The sequence below is a fragment of the Chiloscyllium plagiosum genome, unplaced genomic scaffold (genome assembly GCF_037043375.1).
Source record: "Chiloscyllium plagiosum isolate Xiang-an unplaced genomic scaffold, Cpla_swu_hap1 HiC_scaffold_1, whole genome shotgun sequence".
In the NCBI taxonomy this organism is placed as follows: Eukaryota; Metazoa; Chordata; class Chondrichthyes; order Orectolobiformes; family Hemiscylliidae; genus Chiloscyllium; species Chiloscyllium plagiosum.
The window spans coordinates 112,742,706-112,761,839 of NW_028270139.1; the positions used below are offsets into that span (position 1 = coordinate 112,742,706).

The following is a 19,134-nucleotide window of genomic DNA, read 5'->3' on the forward strand; positions in this document are numbered from 1 at the left end:
GAGTGTCCTTGGTTCTTTGGGGTAGAGAACTCTTGCAACCTTTCTCAGTGTAGACATTTCTCTTAATCCCATGTCTAAATGGCTGTTATCTGATCTGAGATTGCGATTTCTTGAATCTAGACTCACCAAGGCAGAGAAGAGTCAAACAGGGTTCTGAACTTGCTACTTTGCTGTAATTGATACGTATGTGGATATTGGCTGAGATCAGGAACTATACGCAGCCTCTTCTTTCCATGTTACTGTTCCATGCAGGTACCAGCTGTTCAGCAGATCTTCAGGGCTTTTTAGCTTTACTACCAGAGCTTATTCTGGGAGATGTTTCATTGTTTGAATTGCCTTTCTGCAGTTTTCTTAACAGAATTCATTGCTCATTTCTGCAAAGGGGCAATGTATTGATTCATACTGGTCTTGAGGTGATTGAGCCAAGTAGACAATACTTTACTGACTCCTGATGGAAGAGATGGCGCTGGGTTTTCACAGCCTTTAGGTGTAGCTGTGTTGAATGATCAGCAAGCAGTGTAGGATTACAGTCTAGAATGTGGACATTGTGGCTATTGTCAGGCATTGCAAATCCTTCTACAACTTTCTTCCACCCAGATATATCAATCTGGTGCTGGAGTGCAGAATGTCAAAATGAGAAAAACATGGCCTTGGGACTTAATTTTGGAAGCCTCTGCCCTTACCTGCATTGATTATTGTCTCAGTCATGGTTGAAAATCTTTCGGATCTCAAACAACATTTACTGGCTTGTATTTCCGCAAGAAGCACTTGTGGCATCCTTTCCTAGCTAAATATTACAGAAACGAGTCTTTTTGTAGAGAAACCCTGTGATCACCCTGTCAGTGGTATTTTCATTCAGATGTAAATACGTATTTGAATACAATCTCTGAGCTGCTGCTGCTTTGAATTTGTATTTTGACGGTAGTTGGTTCGTTATGAAGAACTAATTCCTCAAATGGGTTTATGGGTGAAGTTTCTGAGAAAATAAGTTTTTATTTGTAAATGTGTGCAAAAAAGGTTGAGACTGTTCTATATAAAAAATCAGACTGCGATTATTGATTATTTTAAAGAAAACTTACTTTTCACAGAACATAATTGACGATTAATCTCTGTTCAGATAGCAATATTTTGGTGCATGAATGAACACATTTGTGAATTCCTTATAACCACAACTGAGCATTCTTCCCGATAGAGGGCACTCTGGGAATTTAGGTAGCGCAGACCAGCTGCTGAATCTATAGGCTAATCCTTGCAAATTTTCCCACAGTAATTTAACTTTCTTGGGTTGTTTCTCCACAAAGTCTTAAAAACTCTCAGCATCTGTTTTCATGTTTACATTGTGTAGATTTTAAACCACAGTCATTTTTTAAAAATGATCAGAGAGCAATCCAAATTTTTCATACATTCTGCTTCAATGAATAATTCTTTACTTACTTTGATATTGAAATTTTATGCATACATTAAAGTACTGCTTACAGGTACATTATAAATGCAAATGCACTCTTTCTTATGCTACACTATACCATGTGCACAATCTTTTCAACAGACGTAATTAATTGTAAGGCATTAACTGAATATTGCCAAATATTTGTCACCAATTCCTTGTGGCTCTATTTCTGACCGTTTTTTTCTCTCCGAAGAACCTGCTTGATCTCCTCTAATTGAGGATCAATCAGTGAGCTGTATTGACATCTTCTTCAGCAAAAGTATTCAGAAAAGTCTGAATGTGACTGATTGAGGACCCTTTGGTATCTCCGTGTTGGAATTTTGTCTGTTTTTGGCTTATCTGGCAGTGAGGCCACTGAGATTAGCAACTTGGCAAATACTGATTGTGTGTCATGCTGTTACATTGACCAAAGAATGCTTATTTCATCAACATGTTTCAAGATATGACAAGATGTTTGCCTGGAACTGTTCCTCTCAAGTTCAGACCTGGAGTAAGCACTTTGGCATATCAAGAAAGGCCAGTGGAAGAGAATGTCATCTGACAGATGTTATTGCTCACAGTTGCAGAATTGTCAGCAAGTAACTCACCTAACTATTAAGTTTGGAACATTGTGTGTTGCACAGAGACCAGCAAAAGAAAGACAGAGAAAAAGGGAAGAAGCTTTCGCATAATGGTAGTGTTACTAGACTAGTAAGCCCAGGCTAACATTCTGGGGAATATAAACAGAAGGTGCTGGATAAACTCAGCTCATTTGGCAGCATCTATGGAGAGAGAAACAGTTAACATTTTGGGTCCATTATGACTTTTCTTTGGCTTCTGAAGAAGAGTCATGGGGCTCTGTTTCTCTCTTCACAGATGCTGCCAGAGCTGCTGAACTTTTCCAGCACTTTGTTTTTATTATAGCAAGGCACTCAGTTTACTAAACTATTTAGGATGAGTAATAGATCCTGGGCATTGCCAGTGTTGCACACCTCCCATAAAAGAACAATAAATTGTAAAAATGCATGGAGTAGAAAGTCAAAGGCATTAAGATGTACCTTTTTAAAACACAAATTAATATTTGTAGACAGTAGTTACTGAAAACAAATGGTGCAACAGTGTCCATGGTGATTGTTACCTGTAAAATGTGGCAGTGTTTGGAAATGGGTTTCAGAATTAATCAGCAGGCACAATCCGGTGAGTTTCATGTTATGGAATTTTCCTTTCTTTTTCTCTGTTTTTGTGCTTTTTCCTTTAATGAATTCCTTTTGAAATGTCACTGTCTTTAATTTGTCACACTACTTCTTTGACCTGCAGTCCCAGATAAGCAGACAATTCCTCCAAAATAATAGTGGTAAGATCAAAACCAAGACCAAGGTGGTGGAGGAGTTCCTATCCACCTGTTGATTTTGTTCTCAATGCTATTAATTATGTGGGTTTTGAAGATGATGTTCAAGGAGATTTGGTGAAATGCTGCATGCATCTTTTAGATGATGCACATATTCCTACGGAGCATTGTTGGTGGAGGTATTGAATATGGATGTAATGCCAAACAAGCAGCTGTTTTGTCATGGAGGGTGTCCAGTTTCTTGAGTGTTTGAATTGTAGTCGTTCAGGAAAGTGGAGTGTATTCTGTTCCATTCCTGACTTGTGGAGTCAAGAGGTGGATTATTCACTGCAATATTAATAACCTCTGACATGAACTTGGACGTCACAATTTTTGGGTGCTTCATTCAGTTCAAATCGAGACCAGAATCTGACTGTCCGTAACCCTGAACTGACAGAGTGCTAAGGTAGAAGCAGGAGTATGTCATTTAAATCTGATTCACATTTCAATAAGATGAAGGCTGATCTGATCATTATCTCAATTCTACTTTACTGCCTTTGTTGTCTTTCCTGTAAATTTGACTCTATTATGTGTCTGTCATACCTATCTTTTTTTATTTGCTCATGGAATGTGGGCATCGTTGGCTGGACGCAGCATTGCTGCCTGTCCCTGGTTGCCTTTTGAGAAGTTGGTGGTGAGCATCCTACCTTGAACTGCTGCAGTCTGTGTGCTGTGGGTAGACCCACAATGTCATTAGCAAGGGAATTCCAGGATTTTGATCCCGTGGCACAGAAGGAATAGCGATTATATTTCCCAAGTCAGAATGATGAGTCACTTGGAAGGGATCTTGCAGGAGGGTGGTGGTCACATGTTTCTGCTGCCCTTGTCCTTCAAGATGGAAATGGTTGTGAGTTTAGAAGGTACTATTGAAGGAGCCTTGATGGTGCACACTGTCCGTACAGTGCAGTCATGGTGGAGGGGATCAATGTTTGTAGATATGCTTCAATCATGTGGCTGCTTCATCCTGGAGGGTGTCAGGATTCTTGAGTGTTATTGGACCTGTACTCATCCAGGCAAGTGGAGAGTATTTCATCACACTCTTGAATTGTGCCTTGTGGATGGTGGACATGCATTTCTGAGCAATCTTGAGTTACTAGATCTGTTTGAGGTCTGGTCTATTTAGGCACCTTAATAGTGTCACAAAACATGATGTAAAGTATTATCAATAGAAAGAGGAGTCTCTCAAAAGTACTGTGTGGTGGTCACTCTTACTGATACTGTCATGGACCAATGCACCTCCAAAAAGCAGATTGGTGAGGGTGAGATCAAGTATGTTTTTTCCATTTATTTTTCCCTCGCCACCTGCTGCAGACCAGTCCAGCAGCTAAATCCTTTAGAACTCGATCAGTTCGATCAGTAGTCCTGCTGCTGAGCCACTCTTGATCATGTACTTTGAAATCCCCCACCGAGAGTACATTTTGTGCTCTTGCCACCTTCAGTGCCTTGCAGGAGTATAGAGTCATCAGCCGAGAATGGTACATTGTAATATTGAGGTCCCCCCAGGGAACTCTCCCTCGATAGCATATTACTGTGCCACCAAAGTGCAGCAAGACCTAGGCAGTGAGTCCTGCCCTGCTAGTGCTGCAGAACATATCCAGGGGTGATGATGCCTTTGCCTGGGACATTGTCTGTGTGGTATGATTCTTTGAGTATTACCATGTCAGGCTGTTGTTTGACCAGTCAATGAGATCATTCCTTCATTTTTTGGCACCAGCCCACCAGATATTGGTAAGGAGGACTTTGAAGATTTGACTGGGCTGTTTTTGCTGTTGTTATTTCCAATGTCTAGGTCAATACAAGGTGGTCCTTCCAGTTTCATTAAGCTTGCTTACTTCTGCTTTCATAAATGTGGGAGAAGCAATGACATAGTGGTATTGTCACTAGACTAGTATTACACAATACCAGGTTAATGCTCTGAGGACATTTGACTTGTATCTTACCATGGCAGATCTGAATTTAACAGCTAGTCTGATCATAGGTGGGAAACCAGTGTCAATTGTTGTAAATCCCATCTCGTTCACTAATCTCCTTTTGGAAATTAAATCTACCGTCCTTCCCTGGTCAAGGACAATTAGATACAAGCCACCAATACTGACCTTGTTGACAATGTCCACATCCAATGAAAGAATAAAAGAAAATCTGTTCTAGACCATCTTCTGTAAACCTCAGCCCTAATTTATCGAGTCAGCTTGACAATTCCAATGCTCTCTTAGTTAGACTTTTTTTTAGTCTCCATAAACCTGAGATCATCCTAACTTTCACAGAATCCCACTCACCAATTACATTTCACTAAGCTATGTTGATGTCTAGTTAGGCAAACTGGTTAAAATTTAGTTCTAAAATATTCATCCTTGTATTCTACTTCCCTCTGTTCTATATCTGTATAACCTCCTCTTACCCTGCAATATCCACATTCCTACATTTTGCGAATCCTGGTTTTAATCACTCCATCATTGGTATGCAGTGTTTCAGGCTCCAAGCTGTGACATGTCCTCTCTAAACCTCGCCATCAAACTCTCATTTTTTTTTCCCTTTAAGTTAACAGTTAAAATCTGTCTTCCTCCTCGAACAAACGTTTTATTATTTGCTGTAATATCCCCACAATCGCATTATGTTTTGGAATGTTTGACGTTAAAAACTCTTTATAAATACAAGTTGCTGTTGCTGCTTTACTAACGTAGTTAATGTGCTGAAATTAAACTTGTCTTGATAACTCCCCATGTATTGCCCTTTGCTTGTTATTGTATGTGTCTGGAAGCTGGGATAGAGGAGAGAAAACAACATTGTAAACTGATGGACTCCCGACATCAAAATAAAACAAAGTCAAAATGTTATATTCACTTACTAATCCCGTTTGTAGGGTTTGCTAACATCAAGCAAATGATTTACTTCTGTGCATTCATTTTTAATTCATAAGTTCTTTACATTGTCAGCTTTTATAATTTGATTTCTTTCTTTATAGGTTTTTCCACCAGTGCCGGTGAAACCAGATTACTCTTATTATATCAAGGATGTGAAAAGCAAATGCCTGCTTCCTTCAAATCAAAAGCCATGCGGTGTATATGTCCCAGCATTGAAAGGTAAAGAGATTTAAAAAATTTTTTTTTTATTGATCTGAATGGTCTTTGACTGTCCTGTTGATTCACCTGGTTGATACACAACTTGCTTCTTTTCTGCCAATTGCCTTCTGTATTGTGCACTTCAAAACCTCCCTTTGTTTGTAGTGGTTATCAGATCTTCAAAGTGATCTTACAAGTAATTTATTTTGATAGTGGCACAGTACAAGAAATTTTGGCTGCATGTTCTACTCTAAAATAGCCACGATGTGTTTGAATCTTAGTCTCAGTTTTAAATAAACATCCATTATTCTTAATTTAGCCAACAAGGCAGTTATAAGTGGAGGATTTCTATTCAGTGGGTGAGGTGCTAAGACTTATTCTTTTTTTTGGCGAGTTGTTTCTTTACCTCGGACTATGGAGAGAATTCAGTGACACTTTTTGAAGTCTGCTGGCATGGGCATTTAACAAAGCCTGAGAGCCTGAATTTTCTCAGTTCTAATAACAAGTAGGTGTCTAATCAACTCTCCTGGTTTAGGAGCTTTAAAAACTAAAACCTTCTGCTGAGATAACTTGTTCCTGCGATCCCTTCTATGAGGACAACTAAACTTGCTTCTGAATTCAACTCTGTTTCAAAACAAAATTTGCTCAATCCTAGATTATTTAGAATGTTGAACCTGGAATATTTGCCCTATCTATTGTAGAACTAACATTATATAATAATTCCATGACCATCTCAAATCTGTAGTTGCCTGCTTTCTGACAAATGCTGAATTTAAATCATTATTCCAGAATGTTACTCTGATCTGTTTTGTTTAAAAGAAAATCTTTCCCAGAACAGTTGGGATACCTCTCTCTATTTTGAAATTCAAGTTTTAAAAATTATGATAATACTTGTGTCAAGTACATAGCTTTCATCATAGAAGGACTCTTGTGGCACAGTGGTTTGTCATTGCCTCTGGGCCAGAAGACCCAGGTTCAAGTCTCACCTGCTCCAGAGCAGTGTCATAACATCTCTCTGAACAGTTTGGTTCAAAAATATTTACAAATATCAAGCAAAAGGCATGTTATAAATGGGGGATGACAAGGAGATGAATAATATCGTAAGTATATAGCATAGTCAGAATTTCCAGAAGGTTTCAGTCTTTGTAGGATATGTTTTCAAATTAATTGGGATATTAAATAGATAATTTTTGTAGCTAATGAGTTAACTAATTGGGTAGTCCTGAGATGAGCGTAACTTTTTTTAATGTAATAATTTTGTCATGTGAAACATAAAGTTTTGTGTGAATCCGTGTGTCTCTGTCTCAGTCTCAGTCTGTATGTTTCGCTCGCTCTCTCTCTCTCGCCTATTCATCATCTTTTTGTTCAAATACCAGTTATGGAACTTGTATTTTGTCCTTGATCCAAAGTAGAACTTCTTCAGTCTGCTGCCTAATTTTTTTCAGTAGCCACTGAAATCAAGCTCACAATGTTAAGTCAAATTGATTTCACTTCTCCACACTCATGGGTTCTTTTGACTTGGGTTGAATAGAGTTGTCAGTGACATTAAATGGGAACTTCTCTTGACTATTTTTAAAAAAGTTCTTCTGCAGATGGACATCAGTTTAACGACCTTGTCTAAATTCTAACCAAAGTTCTCAGCCCAATTTCCTGCTTATTTCACCCTGAGAGCTATATTTTGACTCAATTTTGCCATTTTTAACATAATCCACCCAGATTTCTCTATTTAGGTCAGAAGTCAGAATTTCCAGAAGGTTTCAATTTTTAAAGAGGGACTATAAAACATGTTTTCAAATTAACTTGGATTTTACATTTATTTTGTAGCTAGTCAGTCCAAACTAATTGGGTATTGATGAGCTGACCGCAACTATTTTATAGATAATTATCTTTTGAGTAAAATGTTTTGTGTGAATTTGACTCAGTGTTGTTGTTTCATTGTCTCCCTGTATGCTGCATTGCTGTTTTGAAAAAAAAAATGCCCAGAGATAGTGCAACACTGAAGGAGCCAACTGTGTGCAACTATCTTCCAGAAATTTGTAAAATGTACACTTTCTTTGTCATTTAGTAATCTGTCACATGGAAGGAAGTGGAAAATGGCCTCAAAACAAAGATGCAATAAAACGTATCAAAGCAGCATTTCACATACGATTGGCTGACCTTCTGCAACAACAGCATCAACTTACTTCCCATCCTTCAGCCACTCACGTTGATGTGTATAAGGTACTTAAAAATATCAATGTGAGACATAAACCTGTATTGTTCTAGACACTATTAATCTGTTGCTAATCTCTTTTGACATTGCATAAGAACATTGCAAAAAGTTAGGAAAGAAAGTTACAGAGGCTAGTTTAAAAAAATGAAGCTGTTCATCCAAAGTCAGAAAGTATAGACTTGGCACAGAAAGAGAGAGGCTTTTTTTTGTCAGTTAATTTAAGCTAAGAGTGGAGAGTTAGAGAAAGTAATTCTTCCTGCTAAGTGATTTTAATAAGCAATCTGAGTTGTTGTTTCTTTAGGACTGAATGTTTTTATGTCTTTGCAGTGGGTTTCCTCTGGGTGCTTTGGTTTCCTCCCACAATCTAAAGATGTGCTGGTCAGGTGAATTGGCCATGCTAATTTGCCCATAGTGTTAGGTGCATTAGTCAGGGGTAAATACATATGGTCGGGGAATGGGTCTGGGTGTGTTGCTCTTCTGAGGGTTGGTGTGGACTTGTTGGGCCGAAGGGCCTGTTTCCATATTGTAGGGCTTCTTAAAAAAAAAGATACTTCTAATGGAGCCTTACGACAGAGGCGAAAGTAGGTCCTTCAGCCCATTGAATCAGCTGCACCATTCAACATCATGTTCTTTGAGCAGATGCAAACAAATCCTTGCAGAAATGTTCTGTGCTGTCCCAAGCAGGCTCTGGCTGATCTGATAATCCTTAACTCCAGTTTCCGGCTTTTTCCCCATAACCCTTTAATAATTATAAACTATCTCAACTTTGATTGTACTTAGAACACAGATTTGACAGTTCTGTGCTGTTGAGAACTCCACAGATTCTCCAACTCTGAGAGAAAAACATCCTCCTCATCTCTGTCTTAGCTGGCTGACTTCTTACTGAGGTTATGTCCTCTGATTCTAGACTCTCCCACAAGGAGGAAATAACTATCCACATCTATCCTCTCAAGTCCACTTGTGTTTCAATAAGGTCACCTTTCGTTCTTCTTAAGACAGTCTGTCAATCTTGTCTGAAGAAACTAATTACAAATTGTGTTTAGAAATCGTACTTCATTGACATCCTTAGCCAATAATCATTCTGCAAGAGTTTTGTCTCTTAATATGCAGGGCTTCAATGACAAGCATGTAAAGAGGGAAAAAAATTACTTTGAGCCTTCAATTTGAAGTAACTCCAGATTGGTGGTAATTAACATTTATTTGCCTCCATATATGCCTTATACTCTGAAAAATGCATTGTAGTAACTTGCAAGACCTTAATTGGCAGTACCTTAAAAAAAACTTAGAAAATCAAAGGCCGCAGATATTGGGAATACCAGTAAGTAAGTCCCTATCCAAACCAGCCTGATTTGGAAATATATTGCTTTTTCATTATTGCTGCTTCAAAATGCTGCAAGATGCTTCCTAAGAGCACAATAGATGGACCACATCATATGAAATGTAGCTGCTTAAGAAGGCAGCTCACTACCATCTTCTTGAAACTAATTAGATAAGCATTGTAAATGCCATATCCTTTGAGTGGATGCAAACAAATCCTTGCAGAAATGTTCTGTGCTGTCCCAAACAAACCTGTATAAATCCTAAGTTCCTCTCCTATAGCCCTACAGGACATACTTTAACTATTGAACAGCTCAAAACTCTCTTCTACATCTTCTTGCCCTCCCTTGAAGAAACAATTAACCATCAACGATCTGTGCTCTGTAAGTCTCTCTCTCTGTTACGTCAAAAGCCAGACTTCTTATTTGGACACTTTCATGATTGAAGAGAGACTATGTATGTAATATTTGTCAAAAATCCACAAGCTCTTTTGTTTTGGGTTGAAAGATGAACTAAAAATGGATTAAAGCGGCCATCACATGTTACTTAAAGTTGATACTGTTTCCACTTAGGATGGTTATGTATTTCAAATTCAAGTGGGATATCATAGAGAGCCTTTGATTCTGAAGGAAATCCAGACGCCAGAAGGCATGCTAAAGTATCGGGATACTGAAGAATCCTTACAGCTAGAATTGGAAACCATTCATCTACCTTATTTAACAAGCACGCTGCATGGGTAAGTGCATGTCCTTTAAGAACGTTGCTTAATTTATTTCTGAATGAGTTGACACTTCAGACAACTTGACATTTTAGAGTACACAAAAGGCAGCGTCCTGGAAATGCCAGCATCTGTAGGGAGAGAGAAGCAAAATTGATGTCCTTGAGCTCATTGTGACTATTCATCTGTACTGAAGGGAGGTAGAATTGAGAGTTTTCTGCCTTTCTGCTGTTGAAAGGAGGAAGGGGAGGAAGAAGAGAAGGGAAGATCTGGGATATGGTGGAGGGCAAGAGAGTTGAAACTTTATTGCTGGAACAGCACAGCAGGTCAGGCAGCATCCAGGGAACAGGAGATTCGACGTTTCGGGCACAGGCCCTTCTTCAGGAATGAGCAGAGAGTGTTCAGCAGGAGAAGATAAAAGGTAGGGAGGAGGGACTTGGAGGAGGGGCATTGGAAATGTGATAGGTGGAAAGAGGTCAAGGTGAGGGTGATAGGTCGGAGTAGGATGGAGGCGGAGAGGTCAAGAAGAAGACTGCAGGTCAGGAAGGCGGTGCCGGGCTGGAGGGATTCAGCTGAGACAAGGCGGGGGGAGGGGGGATGAAGAAACTGGTGAAGTCCAAGTTCATCCCCTGTGGTTGGAGGGTTCCCAGTCGGAAGATAAGACGCTCCTCCTCCGACCGTCGCGTTGTTGTGGTTTGGCGGTGGATGAGTCCAATGACCTGCATATCCTCGGTGGAGTGGGAGGGGGAGTTGAAATGCTGTGCTACAGGGTGGTTGGGTTGGTTCGTCCGGGTGGCACCTCTGGAATCTCCTGTTCCCTGGATGCTGCCTGACCTGCTGTGCTGTTCCAGCAATAAAGTTTCAACTTTGATCTCCAGCATCTGCAGACCTCACTTTCTCCTCGGAGGGCAAGAGAGATCAAATACTTGAGATGACATAGAGCAAAAGGCAATGGAGTAGTAATAGTTCTAGTAAATAAAAAAAGTATTAGACCAGAATGAGTATTAATGACAAAATAAGTGGCAGCTCAGTTTGAATTAAGCAGAAGTAAGAAACCCAGATATAGACTGAATCTTGGCAAAACAAAATCTCTGGCTTACGGGTAATTATTGCTGCTTTGTATGTCTATTTTTGGTTGGATATTCTCCTTGACTACCTATGTTAGTCACAGGTGCTTCTCATTAAATCCTTCTTTTTGACCGGAGTGCATTTTTGCTGAGCATTTTTAAATGTCTGCTTAAAGTCTGCCAGTGCTCATTTACTGATTTGTCCCCTCATCGACTTTCCCAGCCCATTTTAGGCAACACTTTTTTTCCTATCTCTGTAATTACCCTTATTTAAGTTGCGGATAATGGTTTGATAACCAAGTTGCTCTCCTTCAAACTGAATTTCAAATTCTATCATGTTGTGATAGCTACCCCCAGAAGATCCTTAACTATGAGATATTTTGTTAATCCTGCCTCATTACACATTACTACATTTTAAATTGTCCATTCCTGGGTAGATTGTGCAATATTCTGCTCTAAAGAAAATCCTGGTGAACTCTACAATGTAGTCTGTCATTTAACTCCTGCCCATCTGATTTGACCAGTGAATATGAAATTAAAATCAGCATGATAACTCTAATGCCCTTGTCACTTCACCTCTGGAATTGAGCTCTATTGTCCTTGTTTGAATCGAGGCTCTAATGAGGTCAGAAGCTGATTGCCTTTCCTGAAGAAGGGCTTATGCCCGAAACGTCGATTCTCGTGTTCCCTGGATGCTGCCTGACCTGCTGCGCTTTTCCAGCAACACATTTTCAGCTCAGAAGCTGATTGTCCCTGGCAGATCCCAAATTGAGAATAGTGAATAGATTATTACTGAGCACCTGCTGCTGGATGGTATTTTCAACAACCTTTGCATCATGTAACAGTTTATCGAGAGTAGACTGATGGGCCATTTATTGGCTATGTTGGATTGAACCTGCATTTTTAGTGAAGAACACACCTGGGCAATTTTCCACATGTCATGTAGATGCCAGCAATGTAGCGACTTGGTTAGGCATGTGGCAATCTTTTGTATGCCAGTCTTAAGTATTATTGTCCTTTTGCTGTGTTCAGTGTTTTGGCCATTTCTTGATATTGCATGGAGTGAATGGAAATGACTGAAACTGGCATCTGTGATGCTGAGAACCTCCGTAGGAGGCCACAGATGGATCAGTGACTTGCTAGATTGTTGCAAATGTTTCAGCCTTATTTTTTGCACTGATGTGCTGGGCTGTATTATCATAGAAGGTGGAGCCTCCTCCTTAGGTGAGTTTTTTATTTGCCCACCATTAGTTATTTATTAGTTTTATCTGGTAAACTTATTTTCTGATCATCCTTTTAAATTGAGAACTAAATTTATTCTCTCCTAGACTTCAACAGCAGCATTCTGCCTATAGTGGAACATGTCGTCTTGCTAAGCGCTGGATCTCTGCTCAGTTACTCAGTAATTATATTAGTGAGGAGAGTATTGATCTACTAGCAGCCTACCTCTTCACACAACCTGCACCGTATTCACCTCCTGCGTAAGCATCAATTTATATTGTTTTTGAGAGATTGGGAGAGGGAAGCTGTGCTTTTACATTTTAAAATTCACTGGAATCATCATTAAGGTTTAAGTGGAGTTTGGTGGAGCCGTAGATAGTGAAGAGGATTGCCAGAGGGCATAGGCTGGAAAATTAGGTAGAGAAATGACAGATGGAGTTTAATTCAGACAAATGTGAGCTGATGCATTTTGGAAGGTCTGATGCAGGAGGGAAGTATACAGTTTATGGCAGAACCCTTAGAAGCATTAACATGCACAGAGATTTAGGGCACAGGTCCACAGTTCATGCTGCAGCTATACATAACTTTAGTTAGGCCACATTTGAAATGTTGTGTACAGTTCTGGTTCTACCAGAAGGATATGGAGGCTTTGGAGGAGGTACAAAAAAGGCTTGTCAGGATGTTGCCTGGTTGAGAAAGTATTACTTATGAGGAGAGAGTGAACAAACTTGGTTTGTTTTCACCTGAATGTCAGCGACTGCGGATCAACCTGATAGATGTTTACAAAATTGAGATGTGTGGATCAAATGGTTAGTTGGTGTCTTTTTCCCAATGTCATTTACTACGGGACATAGTTTTAAGGTAAAAAGGGGAAAGTTTAAAGGAGATGTGTGAGGCAAGTTTTTTTACATGGAGGGTGGTAAATGCCTGGAATGCAATGTCAGAGGAGGTGATAGGGTGGATGCTGAGGCTGTTTCCCCAACTGGAGATTACAGATTAGAGGTTATGGTCTTGGGATAAGTGGTCCACAATTTCAAACTGAATTTCTTTGTTCAAAGGGTTGTGAATCTTAAGGTAAAAAAAATCCTAATAATTCTAAATTATTGCAGATATATTTTTTGAAAAATTGCATGCATCAAGAGATACTGGATTAAGGCAGGAATCTGAAATTGAGGTGGAGCATCAGTTGTCCATTGAAGGACAAGGGGGCCCCATGATGTAATTGTGCTCCTATTTCTTTTGGCTTCAATAACTGGACAATAATAATGTGGCTAATCTCTGTATGTATTTGAATAATTTTGAGTTTCTTTTTGTTATCCTTCTGCACCTTCTATTCGTTTATAGATCTTCACAAACAGGCTTCCTTCGGTTTCTGAACTTGTTATCTACATTTGATTGGAAGAATAACCCACTAATTGTGAATCTCAATGGTGATATAAAAGGTGAGAACACATGACTGATAAAGTCATAGAGATGTACAGCACAGAAACCGAGCCTTCAGTCCAATTAGTCCTTGCCGACCAGGTATCCTAAATAAATCTAGTCCCATTTGCTAGCATTTGGCCCATATCCTACTAAACTCTTCCTATTCATATACCCACCCCCATATGTCTTTTAAATGTTGTAATTATACCAGCCTCCACCACTTCATCTGGCAGCTCTTCCCTACATGCACCACCTTCTGTGTGGAAAAGTTGCCCCATAGGTCCCTTTTAATCTTGCCCCTCTCACCTTAAACCTATGTCCTCTCATTTTGGACTCCCCCACTCCAGGGAAAAAACCTTCTCTATTTACCTTATCCATGCTCCTCATGGTTTTATAAACCTCTATAAGGTCACCCCTTATAGATGCGCCAAGGAAATTAGCCCAAGTCTATTCAACCTCTCGCTATAGCTCAAACCCATAGCTTGCTGTTTTTAATTATTTACAGTCTGAAGGTGAATCACAATAGATTGCATAAACTAGAATTGAACAGTATAGAGTTAAATATGCAGCAAAAGTCTGTAAAGTAATCTCAGTTACAATTTCAAAGAATTGTGATCTGACCCAGATTAAGAAACCCTCAATGGGAATTTTATGTTTAACCACTCGATTGGGCAAAGGTAAGCTGCTATCACATTGAAATTATCTTTCCCTCTAATCCATTTATATGGAGTGATATGCTCCCTGCATTTTATAAAGAAGTTTTATTTTAGGACTGGAGATGGGAGAGCCAGCATAGGTGAAGGCATTAATTTTCAAAATTTATCAAAATAAAACAGATTTTCCTGGTCCCCTTGTTTGGTTGCTGTACAGTATGACTGCATAATGCAATCGTAAAATATCTCATACAAAGTGTTGTGAGCCTGTGTAATTATGTTTTCTTTAGCAGTCTTAAATTTCTGTTTTTCTCAATGTTTGGACTTGCCCAGAATACCTCTGCGGATTTTGTGATAAGTTTTGTATTTCTTTGTGAATCCAGAAGGCATTGCCTTGAGGATACATCTGTAGTTACATATGACCTTCATTTTAGGAGCTCTGAAAGTATCCCTTGTTATTTAGTTCAGCAAAGTTTTTTGATAAGCTATACTGTTCTGTTCAAAGCAGTAACTGTTCTGTCGAGGTTGGGTTGGTTTTGCTCCTGAACATTTACGATTATGACTTCTCCACTTAATGCATTTTGAAGTCTCAACGTGAAAAATTCCACAGCCAAGCTTTTCTGAGATAAAAAATTCTTTCTTACTGTTCCATGAGTAAGTGTTTCTCAAGCAATGGCAGTGCAATGTCTGCTCTTTCTGAAAGTGCATTCTCAGCCTATTCCTAATGTAACTCGGTGACGTGTTTGCTACAATCCGAACTGATGTTAGCTATTTCGTAATGCTTTTCACTTGCGCCTTCAGCAAGGTTCGAAAAGTTAACGGGCATCTTTTGTCTCCGATATCATTTCAGTTGCTGCTGTCACATCCCTCGCCAGCTGAAATCCTGAATTTGCATTTTTCTAGCATTTATTTACGATTTTTCTGTCATTTCTTCAAGCACAACATGTTAAGAAGATACACTTATGGCTCCTTTGATCCAGTTCCCTTTTCATAGTCTGACCACCCAGCTTCCCTTTCTAACCCTTATGCTAGCTTATTAGTCATGATTCTCATGATTCTGTTCCTGTCAAAAATGGTAATCTGTGTGACTAACTGGGACACCCATTTTCTTGCATCCTTCTCCAGTTGTTAGAAACCTTTGCAGTTGTTGACCACACCATCGCCTTTTAATTCATCTCCTCTTCTCAAAGGAGTTCCCCTTCCCAGTTCCATTCTACCTATCCCGTCACAGTCATGGGATCTCGTGGGATTTCTTTCATTCCTGCACTTTCAACTCAGGTGTTCCTGTAGAATCTATCTTTGGCTCTCCCATCTGCCATTTTAGTATTGTGTACAGATTTGAGCACTGCTCTGTTTAGATCTGTCCAGCTTGTACACCAATACACAATGTAACTACCTTGGAATAATACCACTGTCTGTAGTCATCCATTCTCAAATGTTGGACTGGCTTCACTCTGGAAAATAAGGGGTTATGGAGATAGGGTTGGATACTCTTTAGAGGGTATGTGAAGAGTCGATGAGCCGAATGGCCTCTTGCTGCAGTGTAGGGATTCTGTGATTTCACTAAGGAAAGGAAAGTGAATTGTTGGTTACCTCAACATCAAGTATTTGGTCAGGCTGAGATTGGAATCTTTCACAGAGCATAAAACAGTCAGTGTTCAGGGTAACAGATGAAGGCAAGTGCACGTTGATCAGGGCTAGTTTACTGAGACCAAGTCATTGCACTCCTTGGTCACAATATCTACCTTATTCGGTTTCCCTATAGAGTTTCTGATTGCGGCAAACATAATTTGTAAATGTTACTTCCTTCTATGCAATATATATGTGTTTCTTTTGAGATGGAAGCAGCAGATCCCATTGTTTTTGAGCATTACATAATTGGAATAGAAATTAAATAACACCAAGCACAATCCACCAATGAATCCACGTCATTAATTCTTTTCCTTATAAATTTACAAATCGAAATGCTTTTAAAAAGAGGTTTTGTCTACAGTATGTTAAGTAGTATGATACCACACCTAGAATGATTTTTGTTTCTCTGTATTTAAAGAAAGTGAATTTGCTGAGATCAAGAATGACTTTGTTGCCACAAGGACCCAGCATCCAGTAATGTTTATCGCTACACCCAATAACAGAAAAAGTTCAATATGGACAAAAGGAAGACCATCTGCTCTGGTGAGCATTGTTACTGTTTTGTTTTGTCTTGGAAAGTTTCATAAATTGCATAGATTAACCATGCAGTTGTTTGGTGACTTATGGTGATTGTTTTAAAAACTGTATTTAATTTACACACAGTTTTATGGTATTGATTAATATCTTTTTTTGCATGTATTTATCATGTCCAATACTTGAAGCCATGTATCTGATAGACAAAAGCAATCAGTTGACATTTCTTCACCTACTACTTTCGTTCAATCATTGCTCTTGTAGTGAAAGCAAATTAAGAGGAGGCACTTTCTTTGGTATTGGATCAGAAATATATCACTTAAAATGTTATAGAAAACATAGGTTTAGAAAACAAAATTATTGGAAAAATGGGAAAGGAGAAACAAAACCATGTAGGGCATTTGTTAAAACAAAGTATCCAGAATTCTGAGAAATATATTGAAACTAGATGATATAGCCTGTGGTTACGTTATTACCATGCCTGTTCAAGAATTTGAATGCGGTCTAAAATAATCATGAACTGAAAAGATGGTAACCAGTAAATGCGATTATAAAGCTCTTGGATTGATGCAGAATTCTTGTTGGCTTACTACTGTAATGGAGGAAATCCTCATTTGTGCTAATCTGGTCTTACCTGTAAGTGAAACCATCATCGCAACAATATCTCCTAACTGCTTTCCTAACTGTTTGGCAACTACTCAATTGTAACAAATGACTGCAACCAAGACAGTGAGGAGTGGGTGGTAAATGCCAGCTTTTCCAAATCCATCCAAACACTTTGAATGAATGAAATAAAAAATATTTAAATTGTGTGATTAAGGGAAGAAAAACTTGTGTGGGAGTTCTGCCCATATCAATTTGATTATTCTCTTGAAATGAAGGGACGACTATTGCACAGTGGCGTATGACATTTTGTACCCTTGCTTAAAATGTGGTTCAGATTGAGATACAAAAGTTGATTATGCTTAAAAATTTTGGCTAAAAATATTAAACACAGATTTTGTTAAGTCTAATTTTGTCCCATGTAAGAAACAAGAAAAAGACATAGCAGTAGGCCATTCAGCCCTCGAACCTGATCAGTAAGTTCATGGCTGATCAGATTGTGACCTCTATTTCATTTTCCTTGACTCTCTCATGTAGATCTAACTTAGTCTTTAATATGTTCAATGATCCAGCCCCCACTACTCTCTGGGGTCACCTTTAGATTAATGACTTTCTGAGGAACGAAGGTCTTTTTCATCTCACTCTTAAATGATAGGCACTTTATTCTGAAACTGCAAACCCCTCGTTCTAGATTCACTCACAAAATCCTTTCAGCATCTCCCTTGTCAAGTCCTCTCAGAATTTATTTTTATAATTGAATAATTCTCATTCTTTTAAACGCATTGGGCCCTTTCTTGTTGCAAACAGTAACTATCCTTCCTTCATACAACCATTCTTCATCCTGAGAATCAAACCAGTCTGTCTTCTCTGAACTGCCTCCACTGCAAGTATTATATCCCCCTGTAAGTATGGAGACCACGCATTGTAGTACATGTGAAGATTCGCTAAGGGCATGAATCAAATCCTTGGATCTCCACAGTCTTTTTGGAATGAAATACGTAAAGTGATAGATAATATTTTTCAGATTCTTCAGCGATTGGTAGAACTTGCAAGCGCATCTTTGCAAACACTAGAAAGACAACTGATGGATCCATTGGATAACCATGATCTCAAGGTAATGTTTAGATGATGCAACTGGTATATATGACTTTTGCAATATTGTTTAATTGATGTCTTGAATTGCAAAGCATAATAATTTTAGAATCTGCTTTTGTGAATCTTTTGCTTTTGTTTGTTTATGAATCTTGCTCTATAGTTTGTGTGAATGGTACAATAAAATGAGGAAAATTTGAGACTGCTGTAACATATGAGAAAAAACAAAATTCTGCTAACAAATATTAGGATGAGTGAGTATCTGAAAGAGACAAATGTATTAAAAATTTTAGCATATCATCAGTACTGAAATTGTTGAATGTGTTTTTTATAATTTGTTCCTCTTGCTTTTAGCTTTCAAATTGACCCGATAATGTCAGAGGTCATGAAACACCAGGTTTTAGTCCAACAGTCCAATTTGAACACTCAACATTTTGGAGCACTGCTCCTTCATCTGGTGAAGTGACTTTATGCTGTGAAAGCTTGTGATTTGAAATAAACCTGTTGTGACTTCTGGCCTTGTCCACCCCAGTCCTACACCGGCCCTTCCATATTGTGGCAACCCTGGTAATGAACGTTCTTTTGGGAAACATAGATCCTGATAATACGATTTTAGTAGCTGTTTCAGAGTTGTAAAAGTGCTGCATAAAGTGCATTAGTAGCTGGGAATTTTCCAGTTGTTTGAGTTTGGGGAAATTAAGGGAAGTGTGCTTTTTAAAAAAAAACATCCTTTCATCCATTGTATCATATAGATGTAACAATACTGAAAAGGCTAAAATTACCACTAA

At 38.8% G+C, this 19,134-nt stretch overlaps 1 protein-coding gene across 2 annotated transcripts in view; it reads left to right on the forward strand.

Moving 5' to 3' along the window:
- Positions 1 to 19,134, forward strand: part of nol6 (nucleolar protein 6 (RNA-associated)) — a 127,391-nt gene that overhangs the window by 78,968 nt on the left and 29,289 nt on the right. For both annotated transcript variants that reach the window (XM_043700311.2, XM_087989987.1), the window contains exons 17-23: positions 5,776 to 5,893; positions 7,938 to 8,092; positions 9,974 to 10,137; positions 12,515 to 12,667; positions 13,752 to 13,849; positions 16,536 to 16,660; positions 18,279 to 18,368. In XM_043700311.2, the coding sequence (XP_043556246.2) occupies positions 5,776 to 5,893; positions 7,938 to 8,092; positions 9,974 to 10,137; positions 12,515 to 12,667; positions 13,752 to 13,849; positions 16,536 to 16,660; positions 18,279 to 18,368 (903 nt within the window). The remainder of the gene's footprint in view (positions 1 to 5,775; positions 5,894 to 7,937; positions 8,093 to 9,973; positions 10,138 to 12,514; positions 12,668 to 13,751; positions 13,850 to 16,535; positions 16,661 to 18,278; positions 18,369 to 19,134) is intronic.